The sequence below is a fragment of the Epinephelus fuscoguttatus genome, linkage group LG23 (genome assembly GCF_011397635.1).
Source record: "Epinephelus fuscoguttatus linkage group LG23, E.fuscoguttatus.final_Chr_v1".
NCBI classification, from domain to species: domain Eukaryota; kingdom Metazoa; phylum Chordata; class Actinopteri; order Perciformes; family Serranidae; genus Epinephelus; species Epinephelus fuscoguttatus.
The window spans coordinates 26,841,477-26,863,716 of record NC_064774.1 but is presented as its reverse complement, the minus strand read 5'-3'; the positions used below and the strand labels follow the sequence as shown (position 1 = coordinate 26,863,716).

The 22,240-nt window shown below is 39.7% G+C and overlaps 2 protein-coding genes across 4 annotated transcripts; one reads left to right on the top strand and one right to left on the bottom strand.

The window, feature by feature from the left end:
- The first annotated feature begins 3,548 nt into the window (after positions 1-3,548).
- On the top strand, positions 3,549-16,200 carry LOC125883872 (up-regulator of cell proliferation-like). Of its 3 annotated transcripts, none has more exons than XM_049568487.1 (5): positions 3,549-3,583; positions 7,436-7,496; positions 7,608-7,701; positions 7,806-7,988; positions 9,869-16,200. In XM_049568487.1, exons 2-5 carry the CDS (start codon positions 7,491-7,493, stop codon positions 14,542-14,544), a joined length of 4,959 nt encoding a protein of 1,652 aa, XP_049424444.1. In that variant the 5' UTR covers positions 3,549-3,583; positions 7,436-7,490; the 3' UTR covers positions 14,545-16,200. The 3 variants fall into 3 exon arrangements, with proteins under 3 accessions (XP_049424444.1, XP_049424443.1, XP_049424442.1); XM_049568486.1 differs by lacking the exon at positions 3,549-3,583 and adding an exon at positions 5,064-5,107; XM_049568485.1 differs by lacking the exon at positions 3,549-3,583 and adding an exon at positions 6,480-6,616.
- Positions 16,201-18,663: 2,463 nt separating this feature from the next.
- si:dkey-85k7.10 (endonuclease domain-containing 1 protein) lies at positions 18,664-22,237 on the bottom strand. Its single transcript, XM_049568503.1, has 2 exons — positions 20,836-22,237; positions 18,664-19,688 (listed from the first exon to the last, which is right to left on the bottom strand). Exons 1-2 carry the CDS (start codon positions 21,160-21,162, stop codon positions 19,107-19,109), a joined length of 909 nt encoding a protein of 302 aa, XP_049424460.1. The 5' UTR covers positions 21,163-22,237; the 3' UTR covers positions 18,664-19,106.
- Between the last annotated feature and the right edge of the window lie 3 nt (positions 22,238-22,240).

The following is a 22,240-nucleotide window of genomic DNA, read 5'->3' as shown; positions in this document are numbered from 1 at the left end:
AATTCATCAGGTGTTCAGTTGGATTACGAGATAGATTTCAAAATAAACGTTTGATAAAGCTTGAACTAAAAACTTCAACTATTTTTTACAAATTTTAAGATGATATATTCATTGGAAAATAGCAAACGCTAACTACAGCATCTTAGGCCCTCTGTTGTGTCGGGGCTGCAATGAAGATGAATTTCTGCTACAGTCACTTTCCTGGTGAGGAATCATGATGCTACAGGATGCCCACGTGATAATGGGCAACATGAGACAAAATGAACAAAATGGCATGAAAAATGATATTTAACTCATGAATGGATTTTAACCTCGTGCTCGTGGCCTTTTTTTTCTTCATAGATGTTTTTAGCCCATTTTTGGGGGTGCTGAAGCACCCCTAAATTGAATCCCAGCAACCCCAAAATTTGAGAGATTTTTATTTATTTATTTATTTTTTTTACTGTATGTCCTTTTTTAACAAGCTAGAAAAGTGTCAAAACCATACAGTACTTGGTTGAAAAAATGGTTTGATCCACCCCATTATTCCCACCTTTCCCCTCTGAGTGCTCTGCACAGAGCAATGCGCTGCCTTCCAGAGTGGTAAACTTTTCATCTACGTCAAATAACGTTACAGAATCTGTTAGTGTTGTCACGGTACCAAAATTGGGACCCACGGTAAGATACCAGTGAAAGTGGCAGATGTGCCTTTTGTCATTTATAAAAAGATAAATCACTTTTCTATAATACATCAATGATATTTCAATGGAATAAATTACTTATTGACTTATTCATACTTCAAAAACAGCATCAATAAGTGATTAACATAGGGGGGATCAAAATAAAATAAACAAATAAAATAAAAATCAACCAGCCACCCTCCTCCCCTGACAGGTAAAGAACAGTCCCTAAAGTGCGGTGAGGTTTGTGGAAATGTGAACGGCTCGTTTCTCCTCTGACACGTCACATACCTGTGTTCAGCTGGCAGTCATGACACCAAGAAGAGGAAATTATTGGACCTGGAGCTGGGCTTCTTGGTCGCCAGTAAGCTGTTATCTTGCGGCGCGGAGCACTATGGCCGTCGTAGTTGACAGGAATACGTATTCCTGTCTGTGTCTGTGTCTGTGACCCCCGTTCAACCCACAACCGGCAGGGTTCCCCTTTCGTTTCTGCTGCTGGTTGAAATCTGGACTCGCACAGTGTGCTGAATGATTTATTTTGCTCGCACAAAACTATTTAGTCGCAAATGCGAGTAATGTTAAAATGCTTGCACAGTAGAGCCCTGTAGTGGAAAACAAATCAGTGTAGCACTGGTGGTGTTTCCACCCTTGCATGTAATCACGGTGCTGCATAAATTGCACGTCATGCTGTTGTGATGAGTGAATGTCATGAGTCTTTTTTGATGAAGTGAAACCAAGCTTTTGACCGCTTCTGTCTCTCCACCATTACGTCTTCTTTGTTGTTGAACGTACTGCTGACTGACCAGTGTGACGTGCGTCATTGACGTAAAGATTCGGCGTAATGAAAAGAATCGATAAGGGAATTGTTAAGCATAAAGGCTAATGATGTCGATGAATTGAACCAGTTGGAACCATTCTCGATTCCCCCTAATCCTCACCAGTTACCCACCGGCATACAGTTTGACATCAGCGTGGCCCTGATTGGCTAATCGCTAGACCCGCCCCCACCCCCGGCGTTCATTGGTCCGTCCATCGTTTGGACGAGATAAATCGCAAATTCATTGCAGTATGCCAGACCAGAGATGCAAGCCTACTCTGTTGAGTGGGCGGGGTCTATGGTCTGGAACCAGGCTATGTCATCTCTGGATCAGTCCTCATTTTATAATCTGTGTTTGCCTCAGACTGCCAAGAAAGGAACATAAATTAAGTGACAGACCTATTTCTGTTTCAGACTTACAAATTAATTATTATTTGTGAGGATGAACTGCAGACAGGGTGTTATTAGGACAGACCCTGACAGCATTTATGATTTAAAACGAGCTGTAGTGCCATCCTGTGGGGGAAATCAGTTATTACAGTGTATCTTAAAAACAAACTGATGAAACTAATTTATCAACTTCTTAATTATTGCTCCAATAAAACTGTTGAATCTCAAATCTTCTTGGATATGAATGAAATATGGTTTCTTTCGTAGCTTCAAAAGTAAATGCTTCAGTTTGCTTTCATTTAGAAATTCTTTCCATGGTGTGAACATGCAAATTAAGGCCATTCATCAACAGTTCTGGATTAGGATTTAAATGGGACATGATTTTTTTTAGTGTGAGTGGGTGTGGCACTGATGGTTTATTATCAATATTATGATTATTGTTTGTAAGTCTCCTTATGGGAGTTGTACATGTTTAGGTTATATTGAACTTTTGACAATAAATTAATTGTTTAAGTCATCTTTCAACCAAATATGCTTAAGACTGCGACAATATGTGGCTTTTATTTGTCCCATGTTATTGTAAACTGAATGTATTTTAAATTTTTGAGTGTTGGTCTGATGAAACAAGCAATTTGTAGACATCACCTTTGGTTTGTGGGATATTGTGATGGACATTTTGAATGGCCTAATCGTTATATGGACATTTAGGCTTAGTTTTGTTTGTTTGTTTGTTTGTTTGTTTTTTCAATCATTAACATCCTTTTGCCCAATCTGTAGTCACATTTTCAAAACTCTAAACACAGTTTGCACCACATTGTCTGTTGTGGACCAAACCTATAGTTCATGAAATGATCACAGAATATGCAGTCAGTTAAAATGTTTCTAAAATGCTTAAATGTTCTTTACATACAAGCTTAGCAAGTACCAACATGATGTATCCTATTTGTCTTTTTCACAAATGCTTGCGTAAAGTATAAAGCTTCAACTTGTGTGACAACATCAGCAGCTCAAACACTATACTGAAACAGCTGATAGCATGTTTGAAGAGTAGCTCATTCAAACATTGAGAAATAACTTATTAACATAAGTTGTGTAAAATAGGCCATTGCATATGAAATGCACTTGTAGCCCCCTCCATGCTGCACACAGAAAATACACAAAAACACATTTTCAAATATTATGAAAATTATTTTTAATATATATATATCTATATATATATATATATATATATATATATATATATATATATATATATATATATATTATGAAATAATATGAAAAAACAACAACAGTACAATAGGCAATAAAATAGAACTAGGTAGCAATAAAGTAAGAAATAACTATATGTAACAAACACTGATTCTCATGGCCTCAACAGTGATTTCCTAACAAACTTGTATAACTCTGCAACACAACAGAAAAAAACACCTTGTGTATAAAGGGGTCTGAGATGGATTTTTTTTTTTTTTTTAACTCAATTTACTGTAAACACAGTCCTCATTTCTGAGAAACCGCCTGACCATAAAACGATGTCTGTCAATGAAAAGAAAAACTGGCTATTCCAGTAGTATAAAGGGAGAAGTCTGCACCGCAGGGCTGCGTTGGCACAAACTGTGAGGTGTGGCACGTTATCTTCTGAACACATCATTTAGCCATGAACACTGTTGTCCCAGATAAGAAAATGCAATACTGTTGTGCTCACATCTCTTCCTCAAAGGTGGATAGACTCTGCCTTCATAGACTAAGCCATTTTTTAAGTGTTTTATTTTTCAGTAACAGAGTGAGATACTAAATGTCATGTTTCAATATCAAGTTTCCAGAACACATTTTCTTCTTGAAAACTAATGGGTGAAAAAACAACATTCCCTGAGATTCACATTGAAAGCTCTATCCTAAGAAGGAGGACATGCCCAGGATCTTTCTTTATGCTCTTTAATAGCATGATATCACAAAGCTGTCAGAAAAAGAGCAGCCCAAACAGCACGTCTCAGAAAAAAAAAAACCTGTCATGTGCAATAGGCTATAATAGCCTTAATATTAAAACATTATTGTTTGTAAGTCTCCTTATGGGAGTTGTACATGTTTAGGTTATATTGAACTTTTGACAATAAATTAATTGTTTAAGTCATCTTTCAACTAAATATGCTTAAGACTGCGACAATATGTGGCTTTTATTTGTCCCATGTTATTGTAAACTGAATGTATTTTAAATTTTTGAGTGTTGGTCTGATGAAACAAGCAATTTGTAGACATCACCTTTGGTTTGTGGGATATTGTGATGGACATTTTGAATGGCCTAATCGTTATATGGACATTTAGGCTTAGTTTTGTTTGTTTGTTTGTTTGTTTGTTTTTTCAATCATTAACATCCTTTTGCCCAATCTGTAGTCACATTTTCAAAACTCTAAACACAGTTTGCACCACATTGTCTGTTGTGGACCAAACCTATAGTTCATGAAATGATCACAGAATATGCAGTCAGTTAAAATGTTTCTAAAATGCTTAAATGTTCTTTACATACAAGCTTAGCAAGTACCAACATGATGTATCCTATTTGTCTTTTTCACAAATGCTTGCGTAAAGTATAAAGCTTCAACTTGTGTGACAACATTAGCAGCTCAAACACTATACTGAAACAGCTGATAGCATGTTTGAAGAGTAGCTCATTCAGACACTGAGAAATAACTTATTAACATTAAGTTGTGTAAAATAGGCCATTGCATATGAAATGCACTTGTAGCCCCCTCCATGCTGCGCACAGAAAATACACAAAAACACATTTTCAGATATTTTAAATTAGAATTAACAAAACAACAACAGTACGATAGGCAATAAAATAGAACAAAGTAGCAATACATGAAGAAATAAATGTGTGTAACAAACACTGATTCTCATGGCCTCAACAGTGATTTCCTAACAAACTTGTATAACTCTGCAACACAACAGAAAAAAACACCTTGTGTATAAAGGGGTCTGAGATGGATTTTTTTTTTTTAACTCAATTTACTGTAAACACAGTCCTCATTTCTGAGAAACCACCTGACCATAAAACGATGTCTGTCAATGAAAAGAAAAACTGGCTATTCCAGTAGTATAAAGGGAGAAGTCTGCACCGCAGGGCTGCGTGGGCACAAACTGTGAGGTGTGGCACGTTATCTTCTGAACACATCATTTAGCCATGAACACTGTTGTCCCGGATAAGAAAATGCAATACTGTTGTGCTCACATCTCTTCCTCAAAGGTGGATAGACTCTGCCTTCATAGACTAAGCCATTTTTTAAGTGTTTTATTTTTCAGTAACAGAGTGAGATACTAAATGTCATGTTTCAATATCAAGTTTCCAGAACACATTTTCTTCTTGAAAACTAATGGGTGAAAAAACAACATTCCCTGAGATTCACATTGAAAGCTCTATCCTAAGAAGGAGGACATGCCCAGGATCTTTCTTTATGCTCTTTAATAGCATGATATCACAAAGCTGTCAGAAAAAGAGCAGCCCAAACAGCACGTCTCAGAAAAAAAAAACTGTCATGTGCAATAGGCTATAATAGCCTTAATATTAAAATATTTCAATATATAAACAATAAACAATCCACATTTCAAAAACATTTCTACTTAAATAGCATAAGAAGTGCATTTAATGAGCCAAACACACTCAGAATTAGTCAAGTCACTCCTTCACCAAACCATGGTTCTATAGTGGATTAGTCCAGCTGATGTGACGTGTATCATAATGCAGTTATACAGGTTGTACCACATGATGAGGAGTCTGTAATCGGTCTGTTCCTGCTCAGAGGCAACAAAAGACTCCACAGGCTGCTTTTTATGTGTGTGAGGAGAGGTCAGCTGGTTGCTGCACAAGTGCACATGAAAAAGCATCTTTGATGGGGTTTTTTTCTGTCAACTCACTATGTAAATAACTGAAGAACATGTAATGCAAGTGATGACATATTTACCGATTAGTGGTTGTGGTGCTGTTAGGGTTGTGTCTGGAGGCTGTCCAGTTGACTTAAAAAGACATTAAATGTTTAAGAAAATAAATAATTCTTCACTCAGCATGCTATAAATGAACACCAAATGTTCATAACCCTAAATGTAGTATAAAGCTTCAACTTGTGTGACAGCATCAGCAGCTCAAACACTATACTGAAACAGCTGATAGCATGTTTGAAGAGTAGCTCATTCAGACACTGAGAAATAACTTATTAACATAAGTTGTGTAAAATAGGCCATTGCATAATGAAATGCAGTTGAGCCCCTCTCCACAGTGCACACAGAAAATACACAAAAACAAATTTTCAGATATTTAAATTGGAATTTTAAAAAAAAAAGTGCGATAGGCAATAAAATACAACTAGGTAGCAATAAAAGGAGAAATAAATAACAAACACTGATTCTCATGGCCTCAACAAACTTTTATAATTCTGCAACACAACAGAAAAAACCACCTTGTGTATTAAGGGATCTTAGATGGATTTTATTTATTTATTAATTTTTTGACGCAATTTATTGTAAACATAATCCTCGTGTTCAAGACATCACCTGACCGTAAATCTTTGTCTGTAAACCAAAAGTGAAAGTGACTATCCCAGCAGTATAAAAGTCTGCACTGCAGGGCTGCATTGGCACAAACTGTGAGGTGTGGCGCGTTATCCTCTGAACACATCGTTTACCCATGAACACTGCATACCAAAGGAAAGTCCCGGATAAGAAAATGCAACACTGCCATGCTCACATCTCTTCCTCAAAGGTGGGTTGTTATATGTTTCTTTTGTACGAATTTTTCTGTTATACACCTAATGGGAGGACCTGATAAGTAGTTGAGAGACATTCACTATATAGAAATCCAATTATCTCACAAGATACAGTTATATGGCCAAACCTGGTCAGGATGAGTAATTTATCATTGATTGATAAATCTTGTCTGAAATACTAAACAAAGTATTATTGCCATTATTGTGGTGAAGTTAATGCTTTATGTGCATTTATTCAGCATCTCCTAAATGATGTTAGCAGGTGTTCAAATGGTGCTATGGTCCATGGAATCATTATTGCAAAGTAGCCAACAGGACCGGAATCTATGCCGTTATACTGGTTCATAGTATGTATTAGACAAAATATACACTTTGCTCTAACTCTCATGTTATTGTAGTCTTGCGTGACCAGCCTCCCTTATTGTTGGAAAAAGAAAATTTTCAAGTATTCACTGAAAGGACCACTAAGCAACTTCCTTGTTTTCATGGGCTGAGGACAAAGAACTGGGGTGTTGGTTTGTGAGGTAATCTTCCCAAGCAAGCATGAAAAGTCGAGTCAACACATGACATAATGCATTCTGTTGACATGCTGTTTGTTCTTTTTTGTATGATGTAGATGTTTTGTATTTGCAAGAACCAGTCATGTGAAAGGGATGGAGGTGGGGGTCTAAAGCAAGACTGGTATACATTATTATTGTGATTAGTAAAATCATGCTGTCAAATAGGCTGCATAGTATTTAAAACATTGTGGGAAATGTATACTACTATAGTCTATAGGGAAATAAAGCCTTCGGATTATCTCTCATTTCTTTCAGTGTGAAGCTGCTTGAATAACCTGGAGTGAGTGTGGGATGACAGTGTCTACCCACAATGGAGGTAAACAGCTGGTTTCTACATCTCCAATAGATACATAAAATCTAATAGTAAAACTGTATGGGTAAGAGAGTTGATTCATTCCATTGCATTATATGTTTGTCATTTATCAAGCAAATCAGTAAGTGCACTGAGGCAGAGGACTCTCCATCAACACCATGGTCTGCCAGCAAGAGTGAATGTCATCAGACTGATGCAAGTGATAAAGGTCAGCTTCATACAATCTAATGTTCAACAGAGAGGCACTAAATGGTGTGCAGTCTGTACAGAAAGTAATTCTAAGTGAAATTATTATTATTGTTATTTCCACAGTGCCCTGCCCTCCTTTGAAGACAACAGTCTGTCATGTCAGCAGCCAGCTAGTGTCTCCTGCAGGTGAAGAGGAGAGCTGCATCGGGATTCATTGCAGGGACGAAGAAAATGTGCCAGAGACAATGGGCATAAACTTCTCAACCCCAGGAGCGCAAAACATAATCCATGAGCCTACGCGCTCAAGTGAGTAAAAGACAAACATCCTTATAAAACAAAACAAAAATTAAACATTGAGTTTACGCAGTGAGTTTTTCCTGATGAGATCTTGTCAGGACTATAATATTTGCGATGACATAATTTTTCATGGGATAGCACTGAAAAAAGTGAGAGCAACTTACTACTTGGTGTGCAATGGTGTTTGGGTGGATGGAGCGTTTTAGGTGGCATCGACATCAATGTCAGGATGCAAGGTTTACAAGCAGAACATTGCATTGTAACAAGATGATCAGTGTTCAGTTTATCTGACAATGGTTTTCATGTTTCTTATGTTTATATGATCTCACATTTGTGTGAACAATTGTGGTGTGCCAGTCTAGGCCAAAATGTCAGGGCAGTTTTTTTTTCTCCCAGTCCACCACTGCCAACATGAGTCAAAGTGGGAATGGTAGTGCACAGGTGATGAGTTGTACCTGGTATCCTCCAGATATGACGCTTAGAATTGAGTCTTTTAATTGCTTTTTGCAAACTTTAAGCAGGTTTTCATATCTTTCACTATGAGAGGAGAGGAGGGTTTTGTCTAGTCACACTGTCGTAAAGTGCAGTTCAGTGTTGTGCTATAGTGACATTTGCCCTTCTGGTAATTTCTTCAATCTCCATTAAAGACCTCTGGAGCTCAGCTACAGTGACCATTGAGGCCCGAACATACTCAGGCGTACTTTAAGCGGAGTGGACTCCGGTGGAATGTCCGCAGTCATTCGGGCTTTCATAGTCAAGTGCACTTCCGCGTTGTAGTTTCCTGTAAAAATGTCCGTGAAAAATCCCGGCGATGTGAAAAATACATGCCGAGCAGTCACTGGTGCGCAGAGCGGAGTCCACGTGGTCGTAAAATCTGAGCTTTGCGCGCACAGGGCTTGCAGACGTCCGCTTTGAGTCCACGCGGACCTCCACGTCCGTTCTGCGTACGTTCGGGCCTTTAGGTTCTACCGAGGCCTTTCCCTAATTGCTCACTTTGGTTGGACTTCCAGCTCTAAGAAGAGTCCTGATTGTACCAAACTTTGACCATTTAAGATAAGGTCACTATGCTTTAAGGAACCTTTAATGCAGCAGATATTTTAAAGCCATACCCAGATCTGTACCTTGGCACAATCCTGTCTCTGACCTTTGCAGGCAGGGCTTCCAAATCAAAAGTTCAATCAACATGTAGAAACATTTTAAATATAATCAAGAGAAATGGGAGATGCCTGAGCCAAATTTGAAGTGTCATAGAAAAGATTCTGAATACTTATGTTAATGAGAAAAAGTGAAAGAAATTGAACTAATAAGCCTGAACAAGAAATGACTAAAGGCCCGAACATACTCGGGCGGACCGTACGCGGAACGGAGTCCGCAGAGGTCCGCGCGGATTCAAAGCGGACGTCCGCAAGCCCTGTGCGTGCAGAGCTCAGATTTTACGACCGCGCGGACTCCGCTTCGCGCACCAGTGACTGCTCGGCATGTATTTTTCACATCGCGGGGATTTTTCACGGACATTTTTACAGGAAACTACAACGCGGAAGTGCGCTCGACTATGGAAGCCCGAATGACTGCGGACATTCGTCGCGGTCCGTTCAGCGTACGGTCCGCCCGAGTATGTTCGGGCCTTTAAGATCTTATGAGAAAAAGTTATATTATATTATACAATATATTGTATATATTGTGCACGCAACACAACCACAAAAATGTTTTCTAAAGGTTTGTAGCTTCCTTGAGTTTGAAATCAAAGGCAGGATGCAAAATCGTGCATGTGTGCTACCAGACATTTTGGCATGTAGGCTATAAATCATGCTTTGTCTCAAATATTTTATGATCCATGTTTTATTAGAAAACTTATGATTTATTTAAAATAAAAAACTTTATATCCACAGAGACACAACTGGAGATCTTATTGGAGGTTCTGGGATTGGAGCAGCACTACACAGAGAAGCTATCCCTGAGCAGAATACTGTGGATTGATGAGAAGAGTGTTACTGATGAACCTGCCAAGTGCCATTCAGATCTTCCATGGTATTTTCTGAAGAAACTGATGATGGTTAATGTGACAGCTAGGAGTATGAAATGTACAGCTGCATGTGAGTCAAACTGTGATGAGCTGTCAGGGAATACAGAGTTAGAGCTTGATGATCTGCTCGTCAGTCAACATTCAGATGACATGTTAAACCCCCTTGACATAATCACTGCTCTCTTTCTGTGTTCTGATGCTTTTGTGCAACAGGAAATGGCACTCAAAATGTCTATGTGTCAGTTTTCTGTGCCTCTGTTGCTTCCCAATTGTGACACAAAGCAGTGCACACTCATGCTTTGGGCCATGAGAGACATCGTTAAAAAGTACAGACCTCAGTCACTTTCAGAGTCCAAGGGCTTCATTGAACAAAGAATTGTTCTCTCTGAACTTCCAATGATATCTTTTGTGAGACTGGGTGAGTGCTCCCTGTCCAAGTCAGAGATCCTCAATAAGCTTCTGAGCAATTCTCAGCAGTACCATGATACCTTTGTTCATCATGATATGGAGTGTGGTGACAGTCCAAGGAGAATATCCAATGGACTGGTTGAAATGACTTGGTACCTTCCTTGTGGGAACAAAAACATGGATATTTTCAGTGAGCCAGTAGCTGTAGCTAACCTTCGTGGAGACATTGCTTCATTTGAAACACAGTTTTCTTTTTTGTGTCAGACATCAGCAGCAGTTTTTGTGTTCTTTGACAATTTGGACTCTGAGTGCGAGCTGCTCACCAACCAACACCACAAGGCACAGATCTTTTTGGTAGGTAACCATCAAAGTAAGCACTTCAGTGTTGATGCTGTGAAAGAGGTTGCAACCAAGTTAGGCTTGACTAAAAGCAACATCATTTTAAAGACTAAGCAAATGAATGGTGCAGACTTTGTCAAAAAATTGCAGAGAACAGTCAACAATGTAGTTGAGAACTCAAAGATGAAGATGCAGATTGAGCAGATGGCTGACATTGCCTATGAACTGGGAATCTTGGTTGATGAGGACTCTTCAGAGTGCCAGACTGCCAAGAAAAATGCAGATGCCATTACTGCAGAAATTCAAGACATCCTTAAATACAAAGACACTCAGCTACCCTTGCAAGGCCAAATATGGAAGGAACTGACTCGCTTGGAGAAGGAACAATTTCGGCTTCGAAATGTTGGGTCCCAGAATGTAGAAAAGTACAAAAGTGACCTTGAGATACAGAAAACAGAACTTAGGGATAAACAGAACTCTTGTGACATGTCAAATGCAATGACATGTTTTATCAATGCAATAACAAGCCCAGGGATAGAGAGGTGCTATTTCCTGAAATGGATGCGAATGAACCTTGATAACCTGTCTCGAGAAAAACTGTCTGGCCTTCGGGAGCAGTACAAAAAGAAATGCAAGAGTTCTGAGAACAAAGAGGAGATCAAAGAAATTGACAGGCACCTCTCTGACAGCTCACTGGGGACTGAACACTTCTTCCGTGAAATGGGTCAGATCTATGAGGCTTCACTGTCCCTCCCAGAAACAGACCCATCACGTAAGCAGTTTCAACATCTGCCCAAACTATGTGCAGAATTGTTACTTGATGGATTTCCCCTTGAGTTTGTAGATGGAGATGCCTCCAACATACCTCTCAGATGGGTGAGTGACGTCCTCTCTCAGCTCAATGGCTTGGTGTCTCCTAAGAACAAGATACTGGTGGTCACAGTTCTTGGAGTTCAGAGCACAGGAAAGTCTACTCTCCTCAACACCATGTTTGGAGTGCAGTTTGCAGTCGGCAGTGGTCGATGCACTCAAGGTGCCTTTATGTTGCTCATCAGAATCAGTGAAGATGTTCAAAAAGTCCTCAACTGTGACTTCATGGTGATCATTGACACTGAGGGCTTAAAGTCACCAGAGCTTGCACAACTGGATAATAGCCATGAGCACGACAATGAGCTTGCAACACTTGTTGTGGGGCTGAGTGATATCACCATCATCAATATCGCAATGGAGAATTCAACAGAAATGAAAGACATCCTACAAATAGTTGTGCATGCTTTTCTCAGGATGACAGAGGTGGGCAAAAAGCCCAAATGTCAGTTTGTCCACCAGAATGTGTCGGATGTTTCAGCTCATGAGAAGAACTCAAAAGACAGGAAACTGCTCTTGCAACAGTTAAATGAGATGACCCAGGCAGCAGCCAAAATGGAAAAGAAAGAGGAGAAAATGAGCTTCAGTGATGTGATGGAGTACAGTCCAGACACTGGGAACTGGTACATTCCTGGACTGTGGAATGGAAACCCACCAATGGCACCAGTCAATGCAGGGTACAGCGAAGCTGTATATGAGCTCAAGAAAAATGTCATCCAAATTTTGGGACGTTGTGAGTCATCTGCTAACAATATCTGGGAGTTTACAGAGTGGATGAAAAACCTGTGGAATGCAGTAAAGCATGAAAACTTCATCTTCAGCTTCAGAAACAGCCTGGTGGCTGATGCATACATGAGGCTGTGCACAGAATTCAACAAATGGGAATGGGAATTCAAAAAAGAAATGTACACATGGGTTACAAATGCTGAGACAAGAATTTCCAATTTTGGCATATTTGCTGTGGAATCTGAGACACCTGATATGAAACAATTTCTTGACCATTTGAAAAGTGAAGTGTGCACAGTGCTGACGGAATGGGAGACAAAGCTTCTTGATAATTTGTCACAGTACTTCAAGCAAACAGAGGGTCACGTCTATCTAGTTGAAGGATACAGAGAAGACTTTGCAAACAGTGCAAAGACCCTTCGACGAGAAATGGAGAGCTCTGTGTTTAATCAACTCACAGCAACAGCTGACATCAGACAGGGAATGGCAGAACTTGATAAAATCAAAGAGAATCACGCAAAAGAATTAGAGGGCAGAGTGTGTGCACTGATTGAAGAATGTCGGGGGAAAAATGTGGAGATGACAGATGAAGACTTGGACGAAGAATTTGATGAGATGTGGAACAGAATGGTGAAGGAACTCTCCTTCTCTAAGCAAAAGCCTGCTGATGTCTTTGCAAGGGTGTACCACTACCTGAGAGAAAATCTCAGACGTAAGGGAAGCCATGTCTGTCAGTTGTTAAGTGAAAAAAGCCTGACAGAATGTGGACTTGTTCCTTTCAAATATACTGCAGAAGGATTCTTCAACCAGTGGAAACACAGAATCACCAAGTTCTTCAACATTGAAGATCACATAAAGACCGTACAGCAAATGGCTGACAGTATCATAGCAGATTGCAAACAGTTTGTGACTGGAAAAGTGGGAAGAAAAAGCAATTACCATGACACTTACATTCAGGAGATCCTCCACATGATTGACGAGAAGCTGCAAAACAATAAGGATATGAAGACGGAGATTGAGTTTGAAGTTTCTCTGAAACAGCACATCTGTGGAGTCACAGCCAGACAGTTTCAGAAAATGCATGAAGATTTCATACATGAGAATGATCCCTACAGATGTCTGAATGAAAACAAAGATAGGTTTCGCACTGATTTTAAAGACTTGTTCCATGAACGAGACCAGTGCCAGAAGAAGGCAGAAGAATTCACAAACCGCTGCCTGAAGCCTGCAGTCGAAGACTTTGTCAAGCGTTCCTTGGGTCCTGATATCATTGGTGAAATGATGACAAGCCAGCAGTTCAGCACACGAATGTTCTTCCAATATTCACTTTTACTGGATTTGCTCACAAAGGATGACTTTGAAAACTATCTAGACTATATTCTCTCATATGAGCCTTATGCAAGGAAACAGATCCTCGACCAAATAGTAGAACGCTTCTCAGAAGGGTCTACGATGTTTGAGGATAAACATGTTCAGTCAAGCATCAGGAACATAACTAATGCTATCAACAAAGCTAAAACCAAAAAGACTGGCAACTTGAAGACATTTGTTGAGGATATCTGCAAGGAACTTGGTGATAAACTGGTCATTCCTCAGGATGCACTTGGTGCTTTCATGATCCTGATTAATGCCGACCCGGAGCAGTTTGCTCACTGGCTCACAAAGTGTGTGAATGAGATGGCACCACCTCTTCAAGAGAAGTTTAAAAACACAAGCATCGACAACAAACTATTAAATCTTCATGTGATGCCTCACGAGGAGCTTTTCACTAAACTGATTGGATGTGGTAAACACTGTCCATTCTGCAAAGCTCCTTGTGAGGCAGAAGGAAAAAAACACACTGAGCACTGGACGTCACTACATCGGCCAGAGGCTCTGGGTGAATTCAGATGGTACTGGGAAAATAAACTTGTCACTGACATGTGCTCTTCCTTGGTGATCAGTAGGAAAAGTTTCTGCTGCAGTGCTACTGAAGGTAAATGGCACCGTTACAAGCGTTACAGAGAGATTTTCCCTGACTGGAAAATTGTTCCAGATGCAAACCTTCAGGCGTCAGACTACTGGAAATATGTAATGACAAAGTTCAACAAAGAGTTTGCTGCAGAATTCAACACAAAGCCTGCTGATATTCCTAAAGCTTGGAGAAATATCACACGTGAGCAGGCAGGAAAGAGTCTCAAAGAGTCATTTCATATCAAGTGAGAGAGTACTTACATTGTCCTCACTTGCTTTAAGTGCGCACATGTACATGTTCTCCTTACTTGTTTTACATGATATAGAAGGGAATCACGGGCGGCACGGTGGTGTGGTGGTTAGCACTCTCGCCTCACAGCGAGAGGGTTGCCGGTTCGATCCCGAGCGTGGGAGCCCTTCTGTGCGGAGTTTGCACGTTCTCCCCGTGTCAGCGTGGGTTCTCTCCGGCTTCCTCCCACAGTCCAAAGACATGCAGATTGGGGACTAGGTTAATTGGTGACTCTAAATTGTCTGTAGGTGTTAATGTGAGCGTGAATGGTTGTTTGTCTCTATGTGTCAGCCCTGCGATAGTCTGGCGACCTGTCCAGGGTGTACCCTGCCTCTCGCGACCCACAAGAGGATGAAGCGGTTAGAAGAAGAAGGGAATCACAAATAGTTTAGGGGTAAGATGACAAGGTTGAAGATATTGTTAGTACACTGGTATTTTACCACAGCAGCTTGTAACACGGACACTGGAGAAAAACATTGCATTTAGTGCTCACCTTTACCTGAGATTGCGATTTCTGTGTTTTATAAAAACACTCTGCTTCAAGTCTGTTTTATGTTGATGAGGACACTTTAAAATACTTTATGAAATTTTGAGTCAGTGTACATGTTAGGCAGCACATGTTAAAAACATACAAAATGTTTTTGAGTTAAATCAGAATGTATGATGTTTTTGTGACAGATGAATGTTATACAGTTAATGAAGTGACACACAGTTAATCAAATACGATATATGTGATCTTTTAGTGAAAGTTTTTGTTTCTGTGCAGTCTTCATGTGGTATTGTCATAACAAGACAGAATGTTTTATCTGATTAAGTATGATATGTGATTGTTCATGTAAAGTTAGATTCTCTGAAGTATTGTTTCTGTGCAGTATCTGCTGCAAAATATTTACATTTCCAATGTATTAAAAGATTATTCAGTCTATATGTCAGTATTAAGGTTTTCATGGCAAAGTTTTTTTCTTATCTAACCGAGTAAACTGTGTTAGTTGCTCAACTCAAAATTTTATGTGCCTTTGTTTTTTTCTTATATTTAAGTCCAAATTGTAAATTTTTAAGTGTATATGATCTTTTCATCTAAATTTAGAATGTTTGTGTTTGTTTCTGTGAAGTATCTGATGCCACATATTTGCATTTTCACCAATTATAAGATCATTCCGTCTATATTTGGTATTGTCAACATGTAGTCCACTGTATACATGACTGTATTTACATGCAAGTTTGTTTTAAGCATATCAAGTATACGTAATCTTTTTTTCATTCCGAATTCAGAATCTCTGTTTATTTGTTTTTGTTTCAGTTAAGTATCTGATTCCACATCTTTACAGTTTAGAAATAGCATTGATTTTATTGTCAACATTTATACATGACAGAGACTTTGTTCTAAGCCTGTGGTCTTTCTTTAACTCTGAATTGAAAATGTAATGCCATATATTGCATTCTGAAGGAATTTAAAAGACCAGTCATTCTATAGTCAATTTGCTATTGTCATCATGAATACATTATTTACTTATGTTAACTGTTTCAATAAGGAGACAAAATGGCAGACTGGTTATATTCTTTAATGTTTCAACTCATGTCTTGGGCTTCTGAATTCAATAAAGAATGGAACAAGATTGAGGGTGTGTTCAGGCGCAGAGCGAGTACTGCCACTAAAATTCACCTTGTTTTCTGTCTGAACACATGCTAAGAACTTGCAGCCATGCTTTCAGCTCTGGGAGGCTGTCCTCAGGCATGGCGGTGCTTTGAACTAACTCCTAATGTCAGCATGCTAACATGCTCACAATGAATACGTTTATATGCACACTAATATTTCACTATTACTCAGAATATGACAATATTCTGAATTTGATGAGGTTCGTATAAACAGCACGCTCCATTCTTTCCAGTCTTTCTCTGAATTTAGCATTTTTCAATGAAGACATGTGGGATGTGCCGGTATTATTCGGATTTTAATAGCATTATTTGGATATATAAACAGCCCATTTGGAATATGCGTCTCAGTTGGGGTTTTTACCACAGTTTGCGACAAACGGCCTCTCACCTGTTTGTGGTAACCAACTTGCCAGCAGTTTGCAAGGCTGGTGTAGAAATGCATGCCCAAATGTAAAGCCAAAATTTCTGGTTGTAAGGAGAAACACACCTACTTTTAAAGATCATGAAAGACTTGGGTATGAACAAGTTTTTGGATATGCACAAATATCGCAACACTAACCTTTTCAATAAGGTTGTTAAAGGAATGAAAGAGGGAGGCTGTGTTCACACGGTCCAGCAAGTCTGCCACAGGTAAGAATTCATTCATTCATTCATTCATTCATCTTCTAACCGCTTCATCCTCTTGAGGGTCGCGGGGGGGCTGGAGCCTATCCCAGCTACATCGGGCGAGAGGCAGGGTACACCCTGGACAGGTCGCCAGACTATCGCAGGGCTGACACATAGAGACAAACAACCATTCACGCTCACATTCACACCTATGGACAATTTAGAGTTATCAATTAACCTAGTCCCCAATCTGCATGTCTTTGGACTGTGGGAGGAAGCCGGAATGCCCGGAGTGAACCCACGCTGACACGAGGAGAACATGCAAACTCCGCACAGAAGGGCTCCCACGCCCGGGATTGAACCGGCAACCCTCTTGCTGTGAGGCGAGAGTGCTAACCACAGGTAAGAATTTTTTTTTAAAATCCTATTTTGATGCAGAGTAGCAAAATGATGATTAAGCTCCTCCAGCTGTTTCACTGTTCTATATGCACAGCGTGTAAGTAAGAGTATCAGTAAAATACTCATTTTAATTAGCCATGTAAACAGCTTAGTGGGAATATTGTCTTTTTTGGAATAAGAACAAAAAACAGAATATTTTGTGCATGAAAACGTTCCACTGACAGTGCTAGCATGTTGATGCAGCACCATCGTAGCCATCGTCACTGTACACCTGCTGTGTGTCAGGCATCAGGCGCTGGAGGGGGCAACAAAACAAAAGAAAAACAGCCAGTGATCATCATTCATAATCATAATGATGAGCTATGTCGATTTAAGATAAATCACAACTACAAGAGGCACCATTAGACCATTATAGGCAATATGATATACATAATTGCTCTAAACAATAAAGGGTATTATGAGTCAGCTTCATTAAAAGACGCAGATTGTGTCTTCCTGTCTGCTTATGTCATGCAGCGCTCTCTCACTCTCCCTCATTGACCAAAATTTCACTTCCCTGTCTTATTCTGTGGATTGCTGCAAAGAAAAAATTGAATTTGGGGCAAAAATTTTATCACGCCCACGGATAGCACGCACAACTGAACCAGAATGGCGTGTTATCTCCATCTCTCCTCAGCTCCATTCAGTACCATGGACTATGGTTAAGGTAGGTGGGTCAAAAAGTGGCAAAGCAGCATTTCGAGTAAGTTATCAATATCAACATTGCGTTCAAAAGACCATGTTCCAGTTTCTCCTCCCCACTTCTCTTTCCCCACACACACCAACCTTGTAGAGTTCTCAGTCCTGGTTTGTGTCTGTGCTGTAAGTATCAGTTTTATCGTGGGATGCCAATGTGAAACAATGACAGGGAAAATTCATTGTAATAATTTAATAGCCTACATTAATGGGAAAACAAGCTAAATATTGCCTTGACATTGGCAAAGGCATCGATTATACTGGCGATTGGCACGACCTTATCAACAAGTGATCAACAACAATCAAACATAACAGTATTTCTAAACAAATACCCTCTCTGATGCAAACATGTTGTAGGGATGACTATTGTTTTGTTTTTGTTGGTGTTTTTTTTTTTCCAGAAAATATTGACAAGGAGATTTTTCATTAATAATCATCAAGTGTTAAAACAAATAAGAAGTCTGGTAGGTGATGAATTAACATCACTTTACTATATTTCAGCCTTTAAAATGAGGCCAAAATATATGTCTATAAAATTAAAGATAACTTATTCACTTTTGGATAGTAAGTTGCCAAAATACACAAATTTGACATTAAACCAAAAAACGTAGAGTAGTTTAAAGTATAATGAAACAGTGGATTTCATATTGTCTAATGTATGCAGGTAGAACTAAAACGTGGAAAATAATGGAGTTTTTGAGATGCTTCTAACTATGAGTACCTTGAAAGTCATGCTATGATTGACTATATATTCCTCTTGGATAAAAATTGTGGCAGTGTTTTGAAAGAATGGTTTGATGTTCAGTCTGGTTTGCCGTGTTTTGATAGAGATAGTGTACATAAAAACAACTATTTGCCTAATTTTTTAATGTAGGTGTGTTGCTGTGTTAAGAGTTCAGAACAAGTATGTCAAGTATAAGTAAATGCTTGTTTGCAGCTGTTAAAAAGAAAACCCAGGCTCCAATCAATACCCCATTTTATTGCTTACAGAGTATATGATTTGACAAAACAACTTAAGTTCAGGTATATTTTTAGCTTCAAGAACCCCAAACCTTTTCACAGTGGTAAAGTAAATTTCTAACACAGGTTTAACTTGAATTATAACAGAGACCACACCCACTTTATCTCAGTTATCTGGCACACAGTCATTATAGAATATCTGGAAGTTCTTATCAACATCCATCCTCCCTTTGAGAAACTTCTCCAGGTTCTTGAGAGGAACTTCCACCATGTGGTTGTTGACACGATCGTTCAGCCCATAAGCTGCAAACACAGGGAACTTGTAGCGCACAAAGTATGGAGCATTTTGGTCAAACTCGGTGCAGCAGTAGGCCGACCACATGTACTCCGGTACAGCCACCCGGTCCAGGTTGTTGCGACGGATTGTGTGTCCGGAGGTGGTGACCCCAGTGACAACGAAGGCTTTGCCGCGGCAGTAGTTGTTGAGACGTTTGCGAATGAGGTCCTGGTGTTCTGCCCAGGGACCAATGTTGAACTCCCTGAACTGGGGTACCACATTGGTCAAGCTGTAGGTGGAGGCTTTGTCCAGAGGGTCTGCCTGATGCTCGTCAGGGTTTAGCTGGCCACGTTCATACTGAACCACATCAGCGTAGTCCTCCAGGACTGCCTGGGTGTCCTCAAAGTTCATATGCATGCTTGAAGATTGGGGGAAGGGCTCCATGTTACTGCTGCTCTTTTCTGAGGCCAGCTATGGAGGGAAAGCGAGAAGGAGAAGCACAATGTTGTTGAACATGTAGCTGACAGGTTTCTTACCTCTGAAAAGCTAAAAATAATCAATTACTTGTCATTCAGAGACTTTTTCACATTCAGACAATTTGCCACATTCATAAAAAACATTTGCAAATGACAAATTTGTATAACTACGTATCAGAGCATAAATGGTCAAGGCAGCACTATCTCATTGAAATGCCAGTCATAGCCAATAAAGTAGCTTATCTCAGGCTTACTTTATTGCCAGTAGCAACAGTAACATAGTGGCCCAAGCGTACTACACCACTTGCTGGGTTGAATATATGAAGCAATTGTGTTTTTTAAATTCTTGATAAATGTGTACAAATAGGTGTCTTATGATATTAGCTATGATATGGCACAATACAGAAGTCTTTGCACTCAAGTCCCAAGTCAAGTCCCAAGTCCTAAACTTTGAGTTTTGAGTCCTAAACAAGTCTTCACCAAAGGTACAGCCAAAAACAGCATCTTAAATTTCCAAAAATCATGAATGCTTTTAAAAATCTTTATTTGTTTGTTACAAGTGTGTTAGAAATTTCTGCATCTCTGTCTGTAATTTTCAACAGGCATGTTTTGCATAGAGTTCAAAGCCTTTTTTGATTTTGTCAAGTAAAATCTAAAGTCATCAAATTTGTGACTCAAGTATTATCTAGTATAATGCAGTGATACTCAACCCTAACCCAACCATTTTGTAATTCACAATAAATAAAAATGATTCACACTGGGATTTTTTGTACTTTCAATGTAAATAAGGTGCAAGACAATATAAAAACGCATCAACATACTGTAGGGCTTGTTTATTTAAAAAGAAATGCCAGGGGAAGATCCTTCAGAACCCCTGACAGAGGTCCAAGGTAAGTCCCAAATGTCCTCAAATCCTAGAAATGTCCCTGTGTACACCTGACCTATGCAATGCTGCTGCAACCTGTCCCTTGCCTTCTGTCATGTTTTTAAAAGTGGCCCCCAGGCAAAGCAAGTTGAGTACCCCTAGTATACTGCATCTATATTCACAAACAATCTACAATGGATTTGGGTTGAAACTCAGACTTCAAGTAAATCCAGACTAACTTTAGGACTTGCAAAGACTTGCTTGAAAGAACACTTACCTGGGGCTCAAACATCCATGGGAAGTCCACCTTCTTCTCCCCATCTGACTTCTTGAATGTATAGGCAGAATAGATGGGGATGTGTTTGTGGGGGTCATACAACGTGATGTACCGGGGTTTATCCTCATACCTCTGGCAGATCTTCGTAAAAGAGTTGCTGAGGTACCCTCGAGGTGGAGTGCCCATGTACAGAGAGTCCTTACAGCGCTCCACATGGTTGAAGTCCCCCACCACTCCTGCCTGGGCCCCCTGAAGCAACACACAGGTCAGCATGGCGACGACAGCTGTCAGGGGTAAGGCACAGTTCTCTGATGTACGTGTCATCATGGAAGCTCTCTTTCCGTCAATCTTACGCCCTTTTAGACCTCTCTAAGTCTGCTCGTATGTGTCTTTCTCACCTGTAACACACCACTGCATGTACAGCCTCTGTCACAGCCACAGCCACCCTACTCATCATTTCCCTTCTTGAGTCATCTGTACTTTGAGCAAACTGGTCTCCCATTGTAAAATCTTTTCCATATATGCAAAGTTCCACAAGTGTCGTAGCAGTCATTTAAAAGCAGTGAATGTTATCTATCATGGAGAGCATTTTATTACTGTGAACAGCAGAGGAAAAATGATGCTGACTTGATACTCTAGTGCACAACTAGCTTTAGAAATTACATTTTGCATTCAGTTTAATTTTTTCATTTTTACTTTTTGTGTTGAGACGGAGGGTTACAGAGTGAGAGTGAAAGAGAACGTAAAAAATACAGGTCAGGGAGAAATGTGTTAGAAAAAAAGTGTTAGAGAAGAAGATCAAATCGATCGATCTCTTCTTTTCTCCTCCAGTTTCACACAACAGTTCTTTTTATTTGAATGCAAGCAGCCATCTGTTTCAGCTGTGGCTTAGGGGAGTAAAAAACAAAACTATAGGATCTCAATTTCCAGACCATCCTCAGCCCTTTAAGTTCATTTTCTCCATTTCACTTTGTATGAATACTTTTGATCTAGAGTAGGGCAGCTGTGACTCAGGAGGTACAGTGGGTCATCCACTAAAAAGGAGATTGGTGGTTCAACCTCTGGCTCTTCCAGTCCGCATGTTGAAGAACCCTTGGGGAAGATGGTGAACACAGCCACTGGGAGCTGTGTGTGAATGTCCTACTTATATGGTAGCCTTGGCTATCATAAATGTGTGTGAATGGGTAATTGTGACAAGTACTGTAAAAGCACTTTGAGTGGTCAGACGACAAGAAAGGCACTATAAAAGTGCAGGTCCTTTTACCATTAGGGTCTGTGGTAAATGTCTTAAGGTGAATTTTAGTTCCCAATTATAATGCTGGTGCTGTAATGTAGTATGTGATTGTTTCATGTTGTGCACTAGGAGAAAGAGAAGGCAAAGGGCATAAAAGCAATCACAAAAGAG

Coding starts and splice junctions, on each gene's coding strand:
- LOC125883872 (XM_049568487.1), top strand. Junction 7,702..7,805: donor GACTGATGCAAGTGATAAAG/GTCAGCTTCATA, acceptor TTATTTCCACAG/TGCCCTGCCCTCCTTTGAAG. Junction 7,989..9,868: donor CCATGAGCCTACGCGCTCAA/GTGAGTAAAAGA, acceptor TTATATCCACAG/AGACACAACTGGAGATCTTA.
- si:dkey-85k7.10 (XM_049568503.1), bottom strand. CDS start 21,162: ATGATGACACGTACATCAGAGAACTGTGCCTTACCCCTGACAGCTGTC. Junction 19,689..20,835: donor CATGGATGTTTGAGCCCCAG/GTAAGTGTTCTT, acceptor TTCCCTCCATAG/CTGGCCTCAGAAAAGAGCAG.